At 40.9% G+C, this 23,046-nt stretch overlaps 1 protein-coding gene across 10 annotated transcripts in view; it reads left to right on the forward strand.

Moving 5' to 3' along the window:
* The window catches only part of TANC2 (tetratricopeptide repeat, ankyrin repeat and coiled-coil containing 2), a 492,680-nt gene that overhangs the window by 371,018 nt on the left and 98,616 nt on the right, over positions 1–23,046 (forward strand). For all 10 annotated transcript variants that reach the window (XM_067540990.1, XM_067540986.1, XM_067540987.1 and 7 more), the window contains one exon: positions 12,489–12,614. In XM_067540990.1, coding sequence (XP_067397091.1) covers positions 12,489–12,614 — 126 coding nt within the window. The remainder of the gene's footprint in view (positions 1–12,488; positions 12,615–23,046) is intronic.

The following is a 23,046-nucleotide window of genomic DNA, read 5'->3' on the forward strand; positions in this document are numbered from 1 at the left end:
TGTCAACTGGTAGCTCAAAGACTAAATGTTCCTTTCTGTCCACTTCTGCCTTTTATTTTCCATCTGCTTAACAAAAGTTGCTTTTCACAGCATACATGCAGGAATAACAAATAAAATGTGGTGTTTCCACTTCCAGAGACTCACTGTTAAAGTGGATAAGTGTATTTATTATGAACAGATTATTTGTTAGATTTTTCCCCTTTTTTTTTTGTCTTGTAAAGAGATTGTGATTTTTATGAAGTTATCTGTAATTGTGCAAACATATTTAAACATAGATTATCGATAAGCTGTTCATAGTACAAGAACATTCACTATTCCTGCAAGTATGATATTCTGAATTTAATATTTGAGCTGTGCAATTGATTGCCTGTTTGACATATCATAGAATCATAACAATGAGAATCCTGTGGCACCTTAAAGACTAACAAATTTATTTGGGCATAAGCATTCGTGGGCAGAAACCCATTTCGTCAGATGCATGAAGTGGAAACTTCAGTTAGGTAGGTATATATACACATGCAAGGATGGGTGAGTTACATCACAGTGAGGAGGGCAAGTGTTAACGAGGTTAATTCAATCAGGGTGGATGAGGCCCATTCACAACAGTTGATGAGACAGTGTCAATGTCAAAAGAAGGAACATTATTTTTGTAGTGAGCTAGCCATTCTCAGTCTCTATTCAGACCTAGACTGATAGTATCAAGTTCCAGCTCTGCAGTATCGTGCTGGAGTTTGTTTTTGAAGTTTTTTTGTTGAAGTATAGCAACTTTCAAGTCTGATACTGAGTGTCCAGGGAGATTGAAGTGCTCTCCTACTGGTTTTTGAATGTTACCATTCTTGATGTCTGATTTGTGTCCATTTATTCTTTTGCGTAGAGATAATCCAGTTTGGCCAATGTACATGGCAGAGGGGCATTTTGTTGGCACATGATGGTGCATATTACATTAGTAGATGTGCAGGTGAACAAGCTCCTGATGGTGTGGCTGATGTGGTTAGGACCTATAATGGTGTCACTTGAGTCGATATGCAGGCAGAGTTGGCAACAGGGTTTGTTGCGAGGGATATGTTCATGGGTTAGTATTTCTGTTGTATGCTGTGCAGTTGCTGGTGAGCATTTGCTTCAGGTTGGGAGGCTGTCTGTAAGCGAGGACGCTGGTCTCTTCTGGCATCTTAACATTTTCACTTCCAAACACACGCACTAGTATATATATATAAGTAACTTTTTAAACTTGAAATAGCAGTCATACATGAATTGAAACCTTCAACATTGGTCCAAACAACCCACAAAAAGTTAGACACATTAATTTCAGACATCATGCTATTTTATTAATTCTTTGAAAGGGATCTAACGAAAAGGTGAGACAGCCCATTTTTTAAGTTTGTTCTTTTAGAACTCTAATAACTAAGCTCGCATTGGCCACCTTTACTTCAGAGCAGGCTAGAAAATTCTAGTGCTATACAACGTGCAATTAGCATTTCAATTTAATCACATAATTAAAATGCACAAACTAGGAGACTTATCACCCCTGCTAGAATGAAAATTTTGGCACAAACTCAATTTATGGTGGCCAGGCAACCACTTCTGTCACAAGTGCAGGCATTCAAACAGATGTGCTCATCCACATATGAATTAGTGAGTTTGCACATGCACACCCATATATTCTTGTGTAAGAACCCTCCTCCTTCCCCCCGCTCCGGTTGGCAAAATAATAATAATAAAAAAATTTGCAGACATGGACTGAAATAAGATCTAGATTAGGCAAACAAGTTCACAAATAATTTTGCTTTCTGTTCACCCAGCTTGCCTCATCAACCTGTGTGGCATTTTAAAATCCTGTGTTTTGACAGTATTCCCTTATTAGCCTCTCCCAATCTCACTAATTCTAGAAGATGACCAGAGACTAAGTGCCTAAGTATCTTCTTCCCATCTGTATGGCCAGCATTCATGAGTCACTTAATCTGCGTATTTTATGATTTTGGTGTCTAAAGCATACTATGAATAATTATGACCAGCATTATTGTAATAGTTAATAGAAAAAAAGAGTTCATGGAAGAAGCCAGAGTAGTATGCTCAAAGATGAAAACCATACAACAGAATAGGATTCAGCACAGCTTGGGAATGAGATTCCTAGAGGATGGATTCATTCTTGTTACCATCACTTGAAACAGATAAGGTTCTAGCAATAAAGTATGATTGTTTTGATTAGTGAACACTGCATTCATAGATTTGACAAGTAACAAAGAAGGCATGTGTTTCATGTGTTACTACTTTGAGACAGGTTGGCAGGTTACTTTGGGTGTTCTGGCTTTTATTACAACAGACCAATAAACAAAATTAAAGAGCCAATTGGATCATTTAGAAATAAAGCAAGAACATCACCCCACAGTGAAGTCCATGTGAGTATTAAATTGATTACCCATAGAAAACAAATTATTTTCGGTGGTGCAGTTGTTTACACTAGTCTGCATTTTCAGAATATTTTTTACCTGATCATACATCAGCTCTTTGCTATTTTTCATCTATTAATGGGCCGTTTAGATTGAGAACAAAAAGAGACCTTACACTGGAAAGAAATTTAAAAACATTCATAGAAGGAATAAAAAGCACTATGTATCACTACAGATACCTGAGAATCCAAGAGCAGCAAGGGATCCTAAAGGACCCTAAGTGTGCAGATGTTTTTGATAAACAATGGATTTATCCCCTCGATGGAATGAACAATGTCATCTCTCTGTCTCTTAGCCAACTTGTCCAGATATTTTCCTCTGTCAACCAGCATCTTATTAATAGTAATAGAGTACTACCTTGGATTTATGCATAACAGATTCTTGGCCATGTAAGTAGCATGTTTTGCTTTAACATAAATGTGTTTTATGTGAAGTAATCATGTGCTTGATTTAAATGTACATTTCTGCTTGTGCAAAATTGGATTAAATTCAAACAAAATATGATGTTTGTGATCCATTTGAAAAAACAGTTTTGGATTGTAAATCAGTTTGAAAGGAAGGAGCTATTGTTTGTACAGTTGGTATACTAGAATGAAAACAGTCGCATATATTATTTTGGATGCAATTGTACTTTAATGAAATATGAAATGAAGAATTTTTCCAAGCATACTCAGCTGAAAAGAGTTTGAAGGATTTATACCGCTTTTTTCCCTCATACTCTATGCAACTTTAATTCCTCTCTTGTATTTCCCAGTCTTGTTCTTTGTTGATTTGAATGAAAAGGAAAATGTAGTTTATGGAGGGTTGGTGGTGGTAGTTGTTCAAACACTACATTGACACTGAAGTGCCCTCCATCCTTTATCTGCAATTTCAGAGCAAGGATAATGTTTGCAATATGCAGATATTACTAATATCGGGAAGGGATTTTGTAGTGTTGTTGTTTTATCTCACAGTCACTGTGTCCTGTTGGGTGGAATAAGGATTGCAATTGAAAGGAACTCTTTCTACAGTTTCATACTGTATAAGTTAAACTGATTTTGAATAGTTTCTTAAGAACTGGAACACATTTCCAGTGTAAATTAACGTTAGTTGCTTTGTCCTTAGATCTGTTTTATCTTTCAGATTTAGAAATGAACAACAGTTGGCTCAGTTCATTGGTGTATAATGGGGAAAGTGTAATTTTATTGACATGGGCAAAAATAATCCACTGGGGCATGTGAGATGGATATGTCATTTACATGTTGGGTCCAGTATACAGCTAGTCTCACTGTTGGCTAAATCCATGTAGAGAGGGCTTTGATAAAGGAGGGAAGTGCAGATGGAAAAGAGCCTGGTTTATGCACATGAGGCATGCCCACTCTTTTTGGTAGCTTGCGAAGGCAGATATGGTATGAGGGTGATTAAATTCAGTATCTGAATCAAAGTAGCTCCCAGTTTAACCACCATATGCTGCTTTTTGGGCAGCATTCAGGGCCTGTCCCCAGATCTGCAGCAAGCTTTTTGTAACACTGGTCTCACAACAGCCATCACAGATGCAGGATACAATATAAAATACTGATTCTTATAGTGATGTGGCAACACAATTGATGATTGCCACATGAGGCACATCAAGGGCTATATGAGGAACTCAGCTGTCCACTGCAGTGACCAGCAGAATATCTGTGTGTTTTGCTTCATAAAGACCGTTCAATCCCTGTTATCAGCACACTAAGGCTACGTCTACATTACAACTAAAAGCCTGCAGCTGGCCCGTGCCAGCTGACTCGGGGTTAGGGGGCTCAGGCAAAGGAGCTGTCTAATTGCGCTGTAGATGTTCAGGCCTGGGCTCTAGGATCCTGCGAGTTGGGAAATGTCTATAGTGCAATTAAACAATCGGTCCAAGCCCCAGTCAGCTGGCGTGGGCCAGTCGCAGGTGTCTAGTTGCAATGTGAACATACCCGAAGTGACATCACCACAATCAAGTCGTCTTTGTCCCTTTGTCTCTTTTGGAACAAACTGAATCGATGCATTTTTCTATTTGCATAATAAATTACTGAATATGATGCCTTATATGATCCCTTTTATAAGAGCCACAGCTACTGGAAGAATGTCTCAGACTTCATACGTGTCATTTAAGCAAAACCCACAAATTACCGTTAATCCTTCAGGATTAGGGCTATTTAAAAAGGTTTTCAATAGCTAAATTTGAAAAGTTTCTTCCCACTAACACAGGTCAGCACGAGGTGGCAAAATTACATGACCTGTAATGGAAAATATCTTGGCTGCTAGCAACCACTGAAGTGTGGACAGAGCCTAAAGACCACTGTGCAAGATGTCCTCTGACAATCATATGTTGCGCTTACCTGAGTGACAGACAACAGTATGTTACTCAGGCCGGTGAATTTGGCTTCCTCCAAATCCTTCCCATTCATTGTAATTTGTCGGTTTTGGTTAAGAGGTGGGTGCAAAGTGGCTGAGACGTTCTCCTTTATCTGATAACTATGGCCCTTGTATAAGAGATCACATAAAGCATCACTCCAGTCAGTTGAAATTATTCCAAAAGAGATGTGTAGATGAACAAAATTATTCCTCCCTTCAGAAGAAAAAGTAAACCACTTCTAAATATTAAGACACAATTAACCAAGAAACATTTTCAGCCACCATTTTAAAGAAATGTTTCTATCCTTTCACACTGACTGCCACTCACTGGCAAAATAATTTTACCTGAACAGTTGACAAGAACAAATCTAGAAAACCGTTTCAAGATCTGGTAGAAATTGTAGTGTGAACAGGGCCTGAGGGATACAATTTATGCATGGCATGTGAGAGATGTTTCTCTTAAGAATACCAGTTAAACACCTAAAATCCCATGTAATTGATATCAATACACTGTATAAATAACCTTAATAAAATAAAATTCTTAAGCCTCAGGGATTGCTTGCCCAAACAGCCAGGCATGCAACAAATTTACACTACAGTAGTTCATTGTCTCTAGTGTGCAGCCTGCAAGGTTGGCTTGTGTAAGCATGTTTTTCCTTAAACTGCAGGATAAAAAGACTCCACTAACGTCATAAGACTGATGTCTATTTGAGCACTAATGTGAGTTTTCATAACAAGATTTTTTCCCATCGGGTTTGGTTGATGAGTAATCTAAAGAAACTTGTTCAGTTTTGTTTTTAACTGAGGATACATAAAACTGAGAAGAAACATCTATCAATATGCAGTGGCAGTGAAAGGGTAATATAAACAAATTAAATTGCCAAGGAGGCTAATGTTTGTGGTCATCCATAATGGCTGTGTGTGTGCTTGGAAGAATTAAAATGAGATTCGGCAGAGCTAGACAGGGAGATTGGATGCAGGAAATGTTTGCTATGCAGCAGCTGTTGTCAGTCGAATATGTGTGAGAGTATAAGCGTTCTAGCAATGAAGCATATGAACAACTGTACTATACACTTCTGCTTGTGTAATGTTCAGGGCTCCACATTTTCTTAAGAAACAGGAGATACTTAAACCAGGTAATGAAAAGATGAGTTTGCTAAAGGATTTAACAGAATTCAGCAAGAAACTGCCGATGATGATGTCACAAAAACAGCTCCCTTTCAAGTAAAAGATATGCCTGGAAAGGGTGATCATCCTTATCCTAATTTAGTGATCTGCACAAACTACTGATGCGTAATTTACAAATCTGAAAGGGAGGAAGTGGTCAAACTTTGAAATAACCAATCTCCTTTGAGTAAATATTTCTTTGTTAAACTTTCTAAAGAGCACTGAGGGGTGAGTTTCTGGTTTGGTTGTATAGCATATTTAAAGACTAGTAAATTCTAGTAAGTTCTGTTTATTTTTTCTCGTGCTGCTTGCAGAGCAAACAAGTTGAAAAAATATTTTATTTGCAAATGAAGGGCCTGATTCTCATTTGTACTGATGCCCCTTTCCAGTATTCAGGATCATTTACATGGCCACAAAGTGAGCATAAATTACATGTATATTCACATGTAAAAGACCGCTTTGCACTTGAAGAGTGGTGTAAAGAGGCCATGGTGTAAATGAGAATCAGACCCCAAGTCTGTAAGGGCTCTGAGCAGATTGCAAAGGGTTTTAATATGAGGAATTAACAACTTTCAGTCATAGTAAATCCAGTTCTTTTTAATCACAGCATTTCCACAACTTTTAATCTCCTTCCTTGCAATGAAGGTTTGTTTTTGGTCGACTTTATGGGAGGGGAGGAGTATGAAGAGTGAAGAGCATATTTCAGAATTTAAGAAAATCTTTTTCAAAACCACATTTTCTTATTGTTTCATCTCTCTTCTCCCTTTTCTCACCCCAGTTTGTTGTCTTTTGTCTAACTTTTGCATTGGTAGCGAAAACAATAGTTAATGTTGTCTGACACTTTCCATTAGAAAGTCCCTTCTTTGCGTTGCTTATAACTTGGTCAAATTCTAATAATTTAGACTGAAATTTTACATGCTTGTTCTCTGCCTCAAGCTGAAATGTTTTGGAACGTGTCAGTGAAAATGGTTCAGCCACTTCTAAGAATGAGGTTATAGAAAAATAGGTAAGTTTGCTAGTGTTCATTTTTCCTCCCCAGTTGTTTATTTGAAGGAGAGGTCTAGCATGGGAGCATAAGAATTACAGTCTTAGATTAACCTCCCTGGTCCATCTAACCCAATTCCCATCTTTGACAGTGGCCATCACCAGATGCTTCAGGGGAATATGGAATAATCTGCCCTCCATGAAAGTGTCATTCTTATACCTAATAGATAGAGATGAGTTAGGTTAAGATTCTGTCATAGGTATTTTTAGTAAAAGTCAGGAACGGGTTGTGGGCAATAACCAAAAATTCACGGACGCCTGCAACCTGGCCCTGATTTTTACTAAAAATATCCTGGGGAAGGGGAGAAAACAGAACTGCTGGGGCTTAAAGCTGCTCCAGGCCACTGCTCCGGCAGGCTGGCCACCGAACACCTGATCGGTGGCCATGGGGCTGGCCGCTGATCAGCTGTTGGGCGGCAGAGGGGCTGAAAGCTGCTCCAGCCCTGCCCCAGAAGTCACGTGACCTCCATGACCAAATTGTACTCTTAGAGATGAGTTTCAGCCCTTAAGCATGAGATTTGTCATCACTAACTATAGCATCCAGTCTTTGAATCTTGCTAAATTCTTGATCTCAATGACATCCTGTGGTAATGAGTTCCACATTCTTGCTATGCATTATATGAAAAAGTATTTAATTGAATGTCCCTTTTTTGTGTTATGAGACAAGGAGAGAGGAAGTTCTCTTGTGTCCAAGGCACTGCACTTGGACTTGAGAGAGCTGGGTCCAAGTACTTCCCTATTTCACAGAAATAACTTGCTCAAGCCCATACAGGAAGTCTTTGGAGGAGGCAATTAAATTTAAAATAGTAATTTTATTTATTTAATATTAAGTAAATGAATAAATATTCTCAACAGTAATAACTTTGTTTATCAGCGACTTCTCCAACTGAGACCATCATGATGCTAAACAATTAAAATAATAATGAACACATCAAATAATCCAAACAAAATATTTAAAAGCCTGAACAGCAAGCAGTGTGATTTCTATTCCTCTGTGATTAATAGGGAATATGAATATGATTATGTGACAAGAGTTGAGTCAGTGGTGATGGTTATGGTCCAGGTGAGAGAGGATTTTGTCCCTCTGTAAAGCAGTGGCATGAAAACTTTTGGGGCTAGATTGTCACCTGTAGGTGGTGACAGTCCACTCCGCTCTCCCTAATGCTGTGATTGGGAGGATATGCCACCACAGCTGAGGCCAGGTCTGCACTACAGAGTTTTGCTAATATAGGTATATTGGTTAGGGGTCTGAACCCCTTATGTAGATGCAGCTTTACCAGCAAAAGAGCCTTTTGTCAGAATAGCTGATGTTGTTCAGGGAGGTGGTTTAACTACACTGGCAAAATAACTCTTTTTCCTGGTATGTGCCTGCATCTCCAGTAGGGGGCTCTGCTGATGTAGCTTTACCACCAAAGCCTTCGTAGTGCAAACTAGCCCGAAATGGTTTAAACTGACCCTCTAGTTTGGAATCCACATGATGGATGATCTCACACAGCTCCTCCTCTTGCTGAAATGCCACCCACATGCTTCAGCTGTCTAAGTGTGCAATGAGATCAAGGAACCACACAATAATACCATTTAAGTGGGAGTCTTTAAATCTTTGGATTGGTCTTCAGTATGTAAACATTCAGCAAAAAACATCAATTCCAGTATCCCTCTTCTTCCCCTAGTATAACATCTCTGTATGAAAAGTTGGGAAATGACTCCAGGAAAAAAAAACATATTGAGTGTTTGAATGCTGTACGAGGCACATGCTAATCAGAAATGAGAGCTCTTTTTCCTGGATGTCATCCCACAATTCTTTTTCTCAGAAGTTCTGTTTCAAACAGCTCTTAGCTTTTCACTATGCAAAACATCAACTCTTGTTTTTGTTTATATAAAAATGAGTTTCAAATCACACTCAGTTAACAATGAGAAACAAATGAAATCTGCAACAAACAGGATTATTTCTAAATGAAATCCATTCCAGTACTTTTCTTGGTAATAAAAAACAAGAGTGCTATGGTTTCTGTTGTCACCAGAATAGAATCATCTGTGCATCCAGTATTTTCCAGGAAAAATCAGTGGTACTTCATTTATTCAATGGCCAGATGAAATGTACTGTATGTGTTTTCAGTCTTTTGTAATCACATCAAGGTTTTAATGGCCCTGCTTTACTGGTTGCCAAGCAGAATGTGCTAATTTCTTCATAGGAGTGTGATCCAGTCTCATTGGTTGTTGTATACATTTTTCTGTTTGTCCTACTTTTCAGCTGATTTGCAGGTAACCATATCTGCAGAAAGTGCTTCATATTAAACAATAATGAGTAAATTACATTAAAAAACTAAACTGAAACACTGACAAATACTGCATTTGAAAAAACCATGCTCTCAGTACAATGGAAAAGCCAATGTGCATCAAAATTACCATAGATACATTGATCTGCACAATGTAGGAAATAATAACCGATGTGTATATATGATTAAAAACTATATTCATTCTAACATAACCAGAACCTAACTGCAGCATAATCCCCTTCTGCCAGAAGGGCAAGCCCAGCATGTTACGTTATCAAATTGCCATGGAAACAGGGCCTAATCATTAGGAGGAGGAGAGGCCACTTTTGTCAAATCAAGCAGACATCAGGACCAAGGTAGCCCCTAAAATCCCCAGACTTTTCCTGGGGTGAGGAATGTGGGTCTAAATAAGAGCTTCCTCTTTCTGAACTAGATATTGAAGTCCATGTAATGCAATGCAGAGCAATGATTGCAACCAGAAGCCACTGAGCCAATGCCTGCGATTGTGATGGCACTCTGGAGCCCCCTGCCTAACTTAATCTGCTGTAGATATCTACGGAAACTTGTGACAATTGAACAAATATAAACAGACTCCCTCCTTAAACTAGACCTTTTTTGTGCTCTGAAGAAAATGAAAACCCCATATTTATTTAGTGCCAATTTTGTGATGAGGGAAAAGTCTGTCATAGTGCTGAAAAGATTGCTGGTGGAGCCTCCAGCAAAACAAGTCCTGCAGCAAACCACAAATTGTGGTGACTAACCAGAAAAACCTAGGAGAGGTGAGGGAAGAGTGGGTTATGGATGCAGGAAGGAAATGTCTGCATGGTCTCACACCTGAGTGGAATCTTTGAAGGCCATCCCCACAATGGATGAGGGAGATTGAACAAGAGAAGGCCCCTGTTGAATTCAGAATGGTCACTCAGGCCAAAAGGGGAAAGCAGGGCAAACGTGACCAATTCCTACCCCCACCCACAAGACATTTTGGTTTTGTAAGTTGAGACAATTGACAGGGCACTCGAAGCCTGTGTGTCGGCGCCTTTTCTTTATTCTAAATTAGAAGAAAAGAAAAATAAGTAAATCTCTTAATGGCTCATTGTACTTGGATTCTAGTTTCACATGAGATGCTGGCTTCAGGACTGAGTACGCCTGATTATGGTGTCTAGAGAAACAGTATCTGCAGTAGTTAGAGCAGGGCAATGGGAGTTAGGACTCCTCAGCTCTAGTACAAATTGCTAACTGGGGTGTGACCTTGAGTGAATCACATAACTGATCTGTACCTGAGCTTTCTATCCCTAAAAGGGGGATAATAGTTTTGAGCCATTGTGAGGCTTTTTTAATTGTTGTCTGTAATACACTTTGAGCTGCTTGGATGAAAGGTGTTATAAAAAACCAAAAAAATAAGAATGTGATCTGAACATCTGATTGACAAGCCAGTTCTTATACATCCTTTTCTTAAGATGTTATAATATATTAACAACCTCTCTTTTGTCCCCAATCTTCCCATTGCTAACTTTCCTTGTACACACAAAATACTCTTTCATGTATAGATTTATGTAGTCTTGTTGAGAATGATAAGTCTGGTTGCTTCCCTTCAGTGAAAACTGGGAACTGTTTATTCTAAATGTATATGTGTGTATATTTACTGATGGGACACTCTGCTGGTTCTCCACCTTCCTCTCTGATTTTCTGTCCTTCCCCCCACTCTCATTCTTGGGTGCTCTGTTGAGTACAAAATCTCAGTGAAGTTTATATTTTTAAAAGTATATTGGTCGTTCTTTCTCTTTCCTGATCTGCTTTAAACTCTTTGCTAAGCAAACCACTCATTTCTCTTTGAAAAGTTTGCAATTTGTTGCTCAGTTACAATCCAGTGTGAGTGGACGCCTGCCTCCCTTCTCTGATAACAAAACTCCTGTTTATAAATCTTTTCAACCGGGGGGTATCTAAATAAAAAAAAAATACACTTAAAGAACTGACCATTGAAATAACCATTGTAAATGTCACAATTTTGATAAGAGATGCCAACTGTAAGCATGGTAGTGCAGGAGGCCATCTTATCTAAAGATAAATATTTTTCATATCAAAATGAAAGTACCCTTTAAACTATTTACTGCTTCAGTATATTTAATATGATCCCCCATGAAAGTTTTGCTTGTAGCTGAGTCCTTGCAGAAGTAGCCCAACCACTTGGAGGTGTATTCCCAGCTGATGTTGTGTCAGTCTATCTTTAGTTCTTAATTTGAAATTGGAAAGAATAACATGATCTGAACTGCATTATCTGTCACTTTCCACAAAGTAAGGGATATATTTTCTAGCAGCCATTATTATTGCACCCACATATATATACACAGTAGAATTGCCTTCAACCAAATGCAATAAATTACTCCTATTTAATCTATTGTTATCAGGCAAACTAAAGTTCTGCCATGAATAAATAATAGTATAGTAAAGTTATCTTCTTTAGAACTGAGACTTATTTCTATTTATTATCTGTTCAAGTTCCTTGTCACCTGTCTGTTAGAAGTTTAAATTTTCTATCAGCAATTCTAAGTGTCTGACTAGATACATATTAATGTCGAAATAAGGCATATCTTAAATAATTGAAGAAGAGATTTGTTGACATTCAGTTAAAATACACTGTTAAATTCCCAGTTACGTAGCTGGAGTCTTTGACGTATCTGTTAAACTTTTTGCACAAGCAATTAAATAATCCTTTCAATAGGAAAGGCATAGCAGATGTAAGCAATCTCCATTTCTGAGCATCATCAGGAAACCAAACCAGTACAAATGTCTTGGGGGCTTCAGATAAATGTTACCAAAACACCTCGTTTTTCCTATCTGTGTGAAATTACTATGCCCTATGTTTTCCAAATTTCATTTCATGCATGATTTATCCAAATTCCTTGAAATTTCTACCTTTAAGGAACCAAAGAGCTGGACAGAAACATACATTGTTCTTATCTGCCTAAGCAATTTGAGTACAGCTTCTCAATAATATTTTACACTTGCATTTTTGTCTGCCATAGGATTTATGTCCCTTCCAGGTCAAAAGTAGTAATCCATAATATCACATGAAATCTTACTTCATCTCAGCTGTGTTGATTTAATATAGTTATAAATATATTAATGTTTAGTGGGAAAAACAATAATATATGAATAAAAATACCAGGACTGATAGTTGTTTGCTTTCTCTTGGTAGCCACCAGCTCAGCCCACTTAGAGGATCTAGCTTACCTGGATGAGCAGAGGCATACTCCCCTACGTACGTCCCTCCGAATGCCTCGGCAGAGCATGGCAGGTGCCCGCATACAACAAGACCTAAGAGGTAAGAACCAGCTGAAGGACTTTTGGGTTGCCATGTCATAGGTAGTAGCCACCAGGATATGACTTTGTGGCACTTCCTGCATTGTGTATTATCTTGGTGGAAACATCTGATTCAAGTAAAGTTTCCCATAATCTAGACATGAAGTGATGTCTTGCTACTAAGAGATGAAGTGGCCTCTTGATTTGCAGTGCTTTTCTTCCTAACATTGTCAAGTAAGATGAGAAAGAAAACTTGAGAGAAGGTGTAGCAATAGACTCAAATACTGATCTCTTTAGATGATGGTAGTTTGCCAGTCGTTGCCATGTTTCTGTGAGGAACAGTGCAAAGGGAGCTACGTGAAGTGTTGTTAAAGTTGCTTTGCTGTGATGTTTGCTTAGAAAGCAAAGGTCATCTTTGCTGTCTGTTTAGTTTGCTATATACAGAATTATGTGCTAGCAGGTTATACATATGAGTTCAATATTGCAGCCTGTTACACCCTAATTTTTCCTGTTATTTTACTTTGGTTTGTTTGCATTTCAGCAGTTACTGCTTGCAAAAGATGCATAATGGTTAAAGTTTTGGGTTGGGGGGGTTGTTTTTTAGTCTTGGTGCCCTCAGACATACTGCGACCACAGTGAGCGGCAGCAGCTATTCCTCATGGTCAAGGATGATGACTTTCACAGGTTTTGTTTTATATGGGTCTTTTGATGACTAAGAAGTCCGATACTTGAGTCACAGACTCATTGGTAGATGTTGCAGATGGTGTTGGAATGCAGGGTTGGGCCATGACTGCAACATGACAGTTGTCTGTCCTTTTCTGGCATTTTTCTGAGACCAAGGCGAGACGTTTTTCCTCAAAAGTGGTTGTTCTTTCTCTGACTTCTTGGGCGACTGTCTCCCACTGTGTGATGCCACATGTCTTGATGATTGTCTTGAGAGTATCTTTAAAGCATTTTTTTTGGCCTCCCCGTTGCCTTTCTCCTTTGGTGAGTTGAGCGTACAACAATTGTTTTGGTAGGCATGCATCAGACATCCATCTCGGCTGGTGCTGAATTATCAGGGCCTCAACACTAAAGATGCTGGTTTCTGTGAGGACACTGATGTTAGTGCTGCGATCCTCCCAGTTTATGTTGACGATCTTCTGGAGAAAGTGCTTGTGCTGGCATTCCAGGTTTTGCAACCACAGTATCTGAATAAGCATACACTGAAAAGATGGCTTGAGTCGTGTTTCGGCCATGTGGGACAGCTTCCTGCTGTTGATTTGCCACAGGGCTATCCGACGTTTGCCTGTTTGCAAGGCATGCTTATTAACTGTCCATAAGACTCTCCTCTGGGTGACATGCTTATTTTTATCTCGAGGAGCTGACCTACTGTCTCAAGTAAGGCAGTCTGGAATGTGTCCATCAGTCCATGCTAGACTGGTTTCTAATGTAGCAATCCAATGGCACTGCAGGCTTGGCCAGCTTTAATTCTGCTGGGGATTTGTACATGATACACAACGCCTGACTGAAAGAGAAAAGTGATTTTGTGTCGTCTTGGATCACGGTTTGTAATGAAATCATATTGGCTGGTGATACAGTTATAAAAATGTCTTGGCAGGCAGTAAGCGAAGAAAGCAAACTTTGACAGACAGAATTTCCATATGTTTTAACTGAGCAGCTTGCCAAGATTTCATAATTTGCAGTGATTGCATCCAAAACATTTAACTTTATTGTAGGAACAGAATCAAATTATTTTCCAGACACACTTTTAAAAAACATGCAGCACTGCATATTTTCTTTTCTTTTTCAGTTAAGCCTTCCTGTGAATAGCAGCAGTGTTTCATATTTTATGGCTGGTTCTGGTTCTTGTTGAAGTGACACGCTATCTTAAAAAGGGAGAGAAAGGAGAAAGTACTATAGATAATACCACTATTTGGAATTCTCTTCTATTCATAGGATATGTGATTTTTCCTGAGTGTTAAAAAGTTCCAAATGTTTCCTTGAAACGGTGTAGAACTGGCCTGTTCTAGTGACCGGCTTTTCATGCTGTTGTGTCAGCTGGAAATCCTAAACTCAGGCTCAGTCTTAGTATGCCACATCTTGGGGATTTGCAGAGATGGTTCCCAGTCTTTAGTGGAACAAGTAGTGGTTTGAAGGCAAGCATTATGACTATTGTTTAACCCACCAATCCCCCTCTTGCCCAACATTTAATTTTTCCTGGAAGAGGTTCAGTGGCTAAACATTAAACAAGGAACTCTTCCCTTCTATCCATATTGTCTGTTAAGCCAATCTCTTTGCTAAGGGGAATTGTGTTCCTTTCCCAGCCCAATGCTAAAGACTAAGAACAGGAAAAACATTTTGTACAAGTAGCAGATTTTAAACAGAATACTGAGTGCACTTTTCATTTTACTGTTGTCAGCCAGGGGAATGTAAAGCTAGCTGAGGTTAATATAGCTTAACCTGCAAGGTAATAGTTGCAAGGTACCCTGAAGTAGAATTGGAGAACTAACTGTGTATTAAAACATTCCCAGCATTGCCATCGGGTTTTCATCTCTGTTGAGGGAAGGTCAGTGGTAATTTACTATGTAAAACATTCTTATTGTCCTCTAAAGGAAATTTTTTGGGGACAGAGGACTGGATGGGGAATTCCTGAGTGCTACAACTCTTGTCTTAGAATACTAAAGTGCTACTGCTGCTATTAATATAGGCAGTAGAGTAGTAGTGCCTATTAGTACATCACCTAACACTTTCAATTATAATCCCCTGTTTTCACTTGCTTGTAATTAGTACATACTTTAACCTTTTGGGCTGAAGTTTTTCATGCTTCGTTGATTTTTCTGAAAACTTGATAAAAATACTTCAGCCATCTCCAAGGATGTGGTCAATAAAAAAATAGATATTTATATACTGCTAAATGTATACTAGGTTCTTTACTGAAAAATATGAGATTCTCTGAAGGGCTGGCAATCTAAATGGAGTAAATGGAAGATAAATGCTTGAGAATCTTGATCCTAATATACCATCATTTGCATGCTACTGTTTTACATATGAGAAAAACTGACATTACTGTGTTCTTCAGGTCAACATTTCAGTTCTAATAAGTAAAAGGTGACTCTTGTCCAGGTGTTGCTCTCTAGATATTTATAATACTCTTGATATGTGACTTAGTACTGGATGGGCTTTGTTTTGGACAACAAGATATCTGTGTGTTCCAGCTGGTGGTACTAAAATGGAAACTAGCAAATACACAACACAGCTTACTACTAATAATGAATTGTGGATGCTTCCTGCCAGTATACCTCAGAAAGAGCTCTTGTTCTTTTTGAAGAGAAAGGAGTCTGCAAGCCAAATCATTTCCAAACAGGCACTTCAACTAAATCAAATTACAACTAAGAATTCGGTTTGTGTAGGGGAGGGTGATCTAGATGGTACAGAAGTGTGTCTCCTGAAGGCCTGTGTTTAAATCTGAAGTTTAAGATTAGAAGGGAAATAAATTATTGGAACTCAGCTGAATGGTTTTAGTGCATTTGTTCATGTTCTACTTCGAGTGATTGCTGATGTCCATTCCAATGTAGGTGAGTGCACGCCACCGTGCATGGGTTCCCGGAATTTTTTTCCCCTTAGCAGCCCCCGTAGGGTCGGCTCAGGCGCCCCCCTGGAGTATCGCGCTCATGCTGCAATATATGAGGCACTGCCGACCCCACGGCCCCTTGGTTCCTTCTTTCTGCCCGTGATGGTTGCTGGAACGTCTCTTGCTCCTCACAAGTACTTTCCCCTGTTACAGCTTTGTTGGGTATAGTTAGTTGTTTGTAGAGTAAGTGTTAAATAGTTAAGTAGAATAGTTTAAGTTTTAATAGGAGCGCTTAGGGTGGCCGGGCCATGCCCGCCTCACTTGGCTTTAAGCCTTGCGCTGCTTTCAGCAAGGCTTTCCCAGTCAGTGACCCTCACGATCGCTGCCTCAAGTGCCTGGGAGAGCAGCATCGGAGGGAAAAGTGTAAAATCTGTAAAGCCTTCAAGCCCAGGACTCAAAAAAAGAGGGACATTAGACTGAAGGCTATCCTGATGGAAGCGGCGCTCTGACCGGGCTTCCGAGCCGCTGCGTTCCACCTCGGTACCGAGCGTCTCCTCGGTGCAGAGCGCTCCGCCGGCACCGGAGTTGACTTGACGCAGACCATCCCCGGTGCCGAAAAAGAAGAGGCGTCAGCACACAGAGCGCTCACACTCCCTCGCACAGCCCGTGCGGGCGGGGTCAAGTGCGGAGGTGCACCAGCCACGGCCCGTAGAGCATGCTCTGGAGCCTGCATCTCCTCACAGGAAGCCTCCTCTGCCTCCCGGCCCCCTATTATCTTAGCTGCACCAGTGCTTCGGGACGACAGCCAGGCACTGCCTTCAGCTGTTAGGACACATGGCAGCCTGCACATATGTGGTAAGGCAGGCTCGCCTCAAACTCAGGCCGCTCCAGGCATGGTTGGCCTTGGCGTATGCACCGAGCAGACACCCCTTGAACAGGGTGGTCATGGTTCTCCCGTGGGTTCTGGCCTCACTGAATTGGTGGAGGACCCCCGGGATGGTGTTGAGGGGTGTCCCCTAAAGGGATATGGCCCCGTCGGTCACCCTGATCTCCGGCGCCTTGGACGTGGGGTGGAGAACCCACATCAGTGCCAATCTGGGCACCCAGCGGCTGTGGTCGGAGGAGGAGAAGCACCTCCATATCAATGTGAAAGAACTCAGGGCTGTCAAGCTGGCCTGCAAGGTGTTCCTCAGGTTCCTGAATGGCAGGGTGGTGCAGGTGCTGACGGACAATACAGCAGCCATGTTTTACATCAACGGGCAGGGGGGAACGTGCTCCTCGGCCCTCTGCCAGGAGGCCATTCGACTGTGGGACTTCTCAGTGAGGCACAACTTTCAGTTGTCTGCCTATTACCTCCCAGAGGTCAGGAACGACGAGGCGGACCACCTCAGCAGGTCATTTCTACCCTGCCACGACTGGTCATTGCACCCAGAGATAGTGACTTCCATTTTCCGCGAGTGGGGTGTTCCCCAACTGGACTTGTTCACATCGTCCTGGAACAGGAAGTGCCCGAGGTTTTGCTCGCTCCGGGGTCGCGAGCTGGGCTCCATATCCAACACATTTCTCATCGAGTGGAAGGGGACCCTCATGTATGCGTTCCCCCCCCATTCCACTCCTGCCCAAGGTCCTCTTGAAAATCAAGAGGGATAGAGCAGACATGATACTCATTGCCCCGGCCTGGCCGACCTGCTCTCCCAGGACCAGGGTCGCCTACTCCACCCGGACCTGGACTCCCTGCACCTCATGGCCTGGAGGCTCTGTGGCTGACGGAGGGGGAGAGAGCCTGCTCGGTGCAGGTCCAACAAATTCTGCTGGGCAGCAGAAAACCTTCAGCACAGGTCGTGTACCGGGCCAAGTAGAGAAAGTCTACCTGCTGGGCGGAGTCCCGGGGCATCCGGCCGAGCCTTTCGCCTATCCAGGCGATCCTGGAGTACCTGCTCCAGCTAAAACTCCAGGGTTTGGCGCTAGCCTCCCTGAAGGTTCACCTGACGGCTATTTCGGCTTTCCATCAGCCGTTAGAGGGGAGATCCCTGTTCTCCCACCCCATGTCAGTCAGGTTCCTCAAGGGGGTGGAAAGGCTTTACCCGCAGTTCCGGGACCCAGTGCCTCCCTGGGATCTTAACCTGGTCCTCTCCAGACTAAAGCGGCTCCCCTTTGAGCCCATGGCTACATGCCCGCTGCTCATCCTATCTTGGAAGGTAGCCTTCCTGGTGGCCATTACCCTGGCTAGGAGGGTTTCCGAGATTAGAGCTTTGACCTCGGAGCTCCCCTACACCGTGTTTTGTAAGGATAAGGTGCGGTTGAGAACCCATTCAGCCTTACTGCCCAAGGTGGTCTCCCAGTTTCATTATAACCAAGACACCTTCCTCCCCGTGTTTTTTCCCAAACCACACGGGTCGGAGGAAGAGTGGAGGTAGCACTCGCTGGATGTCAGACGAGCCCTGGCCTACTACATCGACAAGACGAGGCCCTTCCGGAAAACGACACAGCTCTTCATCGCCATGGCAAACCGGATGAAAGGATCACCTGTCTCCACCCAGTGCATCTCCACGTGGATCACCTCCTGCATCAAGTGCCGCTACGAGCAGGCGAATGTGCCACTTCCAGGTGTCATCACAGAGCACTCAACCAAAGCTCAGGCCTCGTCGGCGGCCTTCGTGGAGAGGGTGCCCCTGCAGGACATCTGCAAAGCCGCCACTTGGTCGTCGGTGCACACCTTCACGTCCCACTATGACATCGTGCAGCAGGTGAGAGAGGAGCCGTGCTGAGGGAAGCTCACCAGTAACTCCTACCCACCTCCAAGGTATTGCTTTTTAATCACCTATATTGGAATGGATATGAGCAATCACACGAAGTAGAAAACAGGGTTACTTACCAGTAACTGTTGTTCTTCAAGATGTTTTGCTCATATCCATTCCACACCCACCCTCCGTCCCCGCTGTCAGAGTTGGCAGAAAGAAGGGACTGAGGGGCCGTAGGGTTGGTGGTGCCTCATATACTGCAGCATGAGTGCGGTACTCCAGGGGGTGCCTGAGCCGACCCTACGGATCTGCTAAGGGGAAAAAAGTTCCGGGAACCCATGCATGGTGGCGTGCACTCACCTATATTGGAATGGATATGAGCAACACATCTCGAAGAACAACAGTTACTGGTAAGTAACCCTGTTTTATTCAGACAGCCTTACCTTGGTATGATTGGCATTTTCTGCGATGGAAGGACCCAAGACTGGAATAACAGATCAGGATTGAAATGTGTTTGTAGGGGCTCTACTGGAGAAGTTTGCAAAGCCTATATGTTGTCAATCTCTCATTTAGCACTAAAAATTCATTCTCTACCTGCCCCCTAATTCTTTCCAAAGAAATATAGCATTAATTTACTTCAGCATGTTATCTCAAGTTCAGGATATTACCAGGGAACTCTACCCTCAATTCTGTAAAATTAAAAGTGAATAGAAAACCCAGCGAGGGGTTGACAAATTGTCAGGTATAAAAATGCAAGTTATTAATTCATTTTGTGGTTTTAACAAGTACTAAAGCCAAGCAAGTAACCAGGATCCTCCAAATTGTGCACACACATTGTGGCCTGCTAATTATTAACATTTTTGTTGCACTCCTTCTGAGCCCTTTCCAGTCATCTGTCCTCCAATGAATTAGTCTGCAAAATGTAAGGGCCGTGATACAGTCTCACTGCTCTCTATTTCCTCTCTCCCCGTAATTTTTTTTACCTGCTTTTTCATTCTCCAGTCTTCTCCTTTGTTACTCAATAGATGAAGATGAAGGATCATTTATGCTCTTGCAAAAGTTAAAATGTAAAGGTTGCGGTTGGGAATTCATTAGGGCCCCAAAGTTACTCACCTTCTGACGTCGATAGATTTTATTATCTTTATTATGTGTCTGACTCTTGGTGGATCCTGCAGTTCTGCGGCTTGCCTGGCTCTATTTGGGGAGCACTGGCTGCTGAGAATTATAAAATAAATGTTAATAGGGGATCTTGAGAGGTTCATCAGACAACGTCAGGAATTGATGAGGTTAAATAAGTATCTGGCGCTTATCATGTGACTAGTCAGTGACACTTTAAAATTATTTTAAAATGTTTTAGAAAACCCAGTTAGCAAAATCTTCTATAAAAGTAAGCAGCATTGTTGGCTTGATGGTGTAGTTTAAAATAGGTATTTGCCAGACATCAGTTTAACAGAATGTGCAAACCAGTGATGAGGAATGGTGTAACACTGCAGGATTCAATTTAGTCAGCATAGTAAAATGAAATATTTTGGGCTTTTTCATATGGACCATGTGGTATTAATATTCTAGCATTTGGTAGAAATATAACTTTGGTGTCTAATGAAACACAGAATAGATCCTCAACACTGATGTCCAAATACTTATGGCACTAAACATATTCTTTCTGGCAAGGTACTTACCAACGTTGCATATTTTAAATGGAGCATTGAGACCACAGCCAATCACACAGGGAAAAGATTTAATATAATTTGTTCTTCTCTTACTCTGAGGTACGTGTCTGATAGGCACAGGAATTGTGGCGAGGTCTCAGGTACAAGCTTCCTTCTAGACACTGAGGAGGGATTTGGGGCAAAACTTTGGAAGTCCGGTCTGATTAGTAAAAAAAAAAAAAAAAAAAAAAAAAAAAAAGCTGGAAGAAGAAGGAAACAAAACCTTCCCAAAATGGGAGGTAATAGCAATCTGTTCTGTTAAGACAATAAAACTCCAAATCAAAAAAAGTTTTAATTAAAAAAATTAACTACAAATCAGAAGCAGATAGTTTGTTATAGTCTCATGGATGGTCGTCAGTTGTCAGCTCATTGAATCAAATTTTTCCTTCCTGGTTATTTTTTAAAAGCCATAATTGTTAGGTGTGAGCTCTACTCCTTATTGGTCCCTGGGGTGAACCGAGCAGTGCTCAGTGGAGACCACCTGTGGTTATCAGCACTGACTAAGTATCATGTATAGTCTTGAATGGAAGGCAGTATATGTTGTTAACGCAATTCTGGTTTATTGATCAGAATTAGGCATTTCAGACACTGAGCCGTGAAGCTCTGCCTAGAAAAGATGTCCCCAAATCCTTTCCATGACCTTCATTATTATGGCCATAGAAGACCAATAAACTACTATTGTCATCATACCTAATATTTTTAAAAGAAAACAACTTTGTGTAGCATTTATTTCAAATAGTCAATAGCTAGGAAATTTAAAAGGTTGCTCCCACAATGTTCATTTTGCCACATTGTACCATATACAGCATATTCTAGTCCCATTAGGTGTCCAATTCCCTTTAGCTCCTTTGAAAATTAAGTACTAAGTTAATGTTATGAATGCATCCTTAATTTTACAATTTCTTGACATTGAGTACTGGATATTTCAACCATAATATTACACCAATGTTACCTGTTGCATTTAATAACAATAATTAGAGAAGGGCGAAAACTAGAATCTCAAATACAAACTGTTTTGAACACTGCATTTAACAGCCATTTGGATATGAGTAATAAACAGACATAAATATAAAAAACAGACTAGATCTTTAAGGATCTGCTGGTGTCCCATCCAAAGAAGGTAAGGCAAGAGATGAATTAAAACAATTTAATAGTTACTTGCTCAGAATGAAAATGTATTTACCTACGTAGAAAGACCTGTATTCTATATGCCATTGAGATATAAATGTGCCTCTTTCCCAAAGACCACAGCTTTCATATGTCTTATAAATGTGATCTCTGAGCACCACCATATTGCTATGTGTATAGTAATGCAGACAGGAGAGTCTCGGATGTGTGTCAGGATTAGCCATTGTGTGTAAATTTATCATCAATTCATAGGAAAAAGTCTTTATTTTTAGATTTAGTACATGAGTGAAGGAAAGTTGTCTCATTTTGACCAGATGTGGCTGCTTTAATTAGCTGTATTAGGACCATTAAATTCCCGATGGGGCATCTGAGCATTCACATTTACATCAACAACCAAGTCACAGTAAGCTGCATGAATTTTAACAGTGGAACCTTTTACATTAGAATTCACTGCTTGGATCTTGTATTTTCTATGGAAGTCAAGAGGTCTTTATTTATCACTGTTTATCCTCTGGCTCATCTCTTTTATTGTTGGCCATTTTGACATCATTTCTCCAGTCTCCTTTCACCAGCTGGTTTGTATTGTGATGCCTAAATTTGTCTGAGATGATAGAAACTCAGCTGCAGGATTGCAGTGCCAGTTACTGATGACGTTCTCCTAGACAGTCAGTGGTGGTATATCCCATGGAAGATGCTGTATCCTTTTGGATGTGTTGGTTTTGTCTTTGAGCTTTTGGTGTTTTGAGGTTGAGCTTGAACCTGGTGCTTTCATGTGAACCACAAGTATAATTAGATCTAAAATGCCTTTTGCTATATAATTGCCCAGGACTAAATGATATGTTTGTTTGACATCACAGTGAAGTGAAGATTATAGATACAGTTTGAGTACGTAGATGTCTCAGATCTTCTTGCCCCTTGGCCATCTCAGTACAGATCTGGGCATAAGACACAAATCTCACTGGTAAAGCAGTAAAATTATCTCCTCCTATGGTGTTCCATCTTGTCTTCCCTTCTGTTCAACATATACATGAAGCTGTGAGGAAGTATGGGCTTCAGTTTTTCAGGTTGCTGATGATTCCCAGCTATTCATCTCTATCTCACCAGATCCTGCCAGTGCTGTTGAACATTTGACTCAGTATTTGGAAGAGATTGGGGCATGCATGAGAGCTAGCACATACAAAACTTGAGGTGATATTGGTAAGCTGGAGAGAACCATGGTATCTCCATTTGTGATTTGTGTTTGCAGTCTGGTGGTTGTGTTGGATCCTAGATGCTGTTACACAGTCATTTAGGCAGCAGAGGCCAAGGACACGTTTAACCATC

Source organism: Emydura macquarii, unplaced genomic scaffold (assembly GCF_026122565.2).
Source record: "Emydura macquarii macquarii isolate MOO-44397 ecotype Brisbane River unplaced genomic scaffold, CSIRO-AGI_Emac_v2 contig_629, whole genome shotgun sequence".
NCBI lineage: Eukaryota > Metazoa > Chordata > Testudines > Chelidae > Emydura > Emydura macquarii.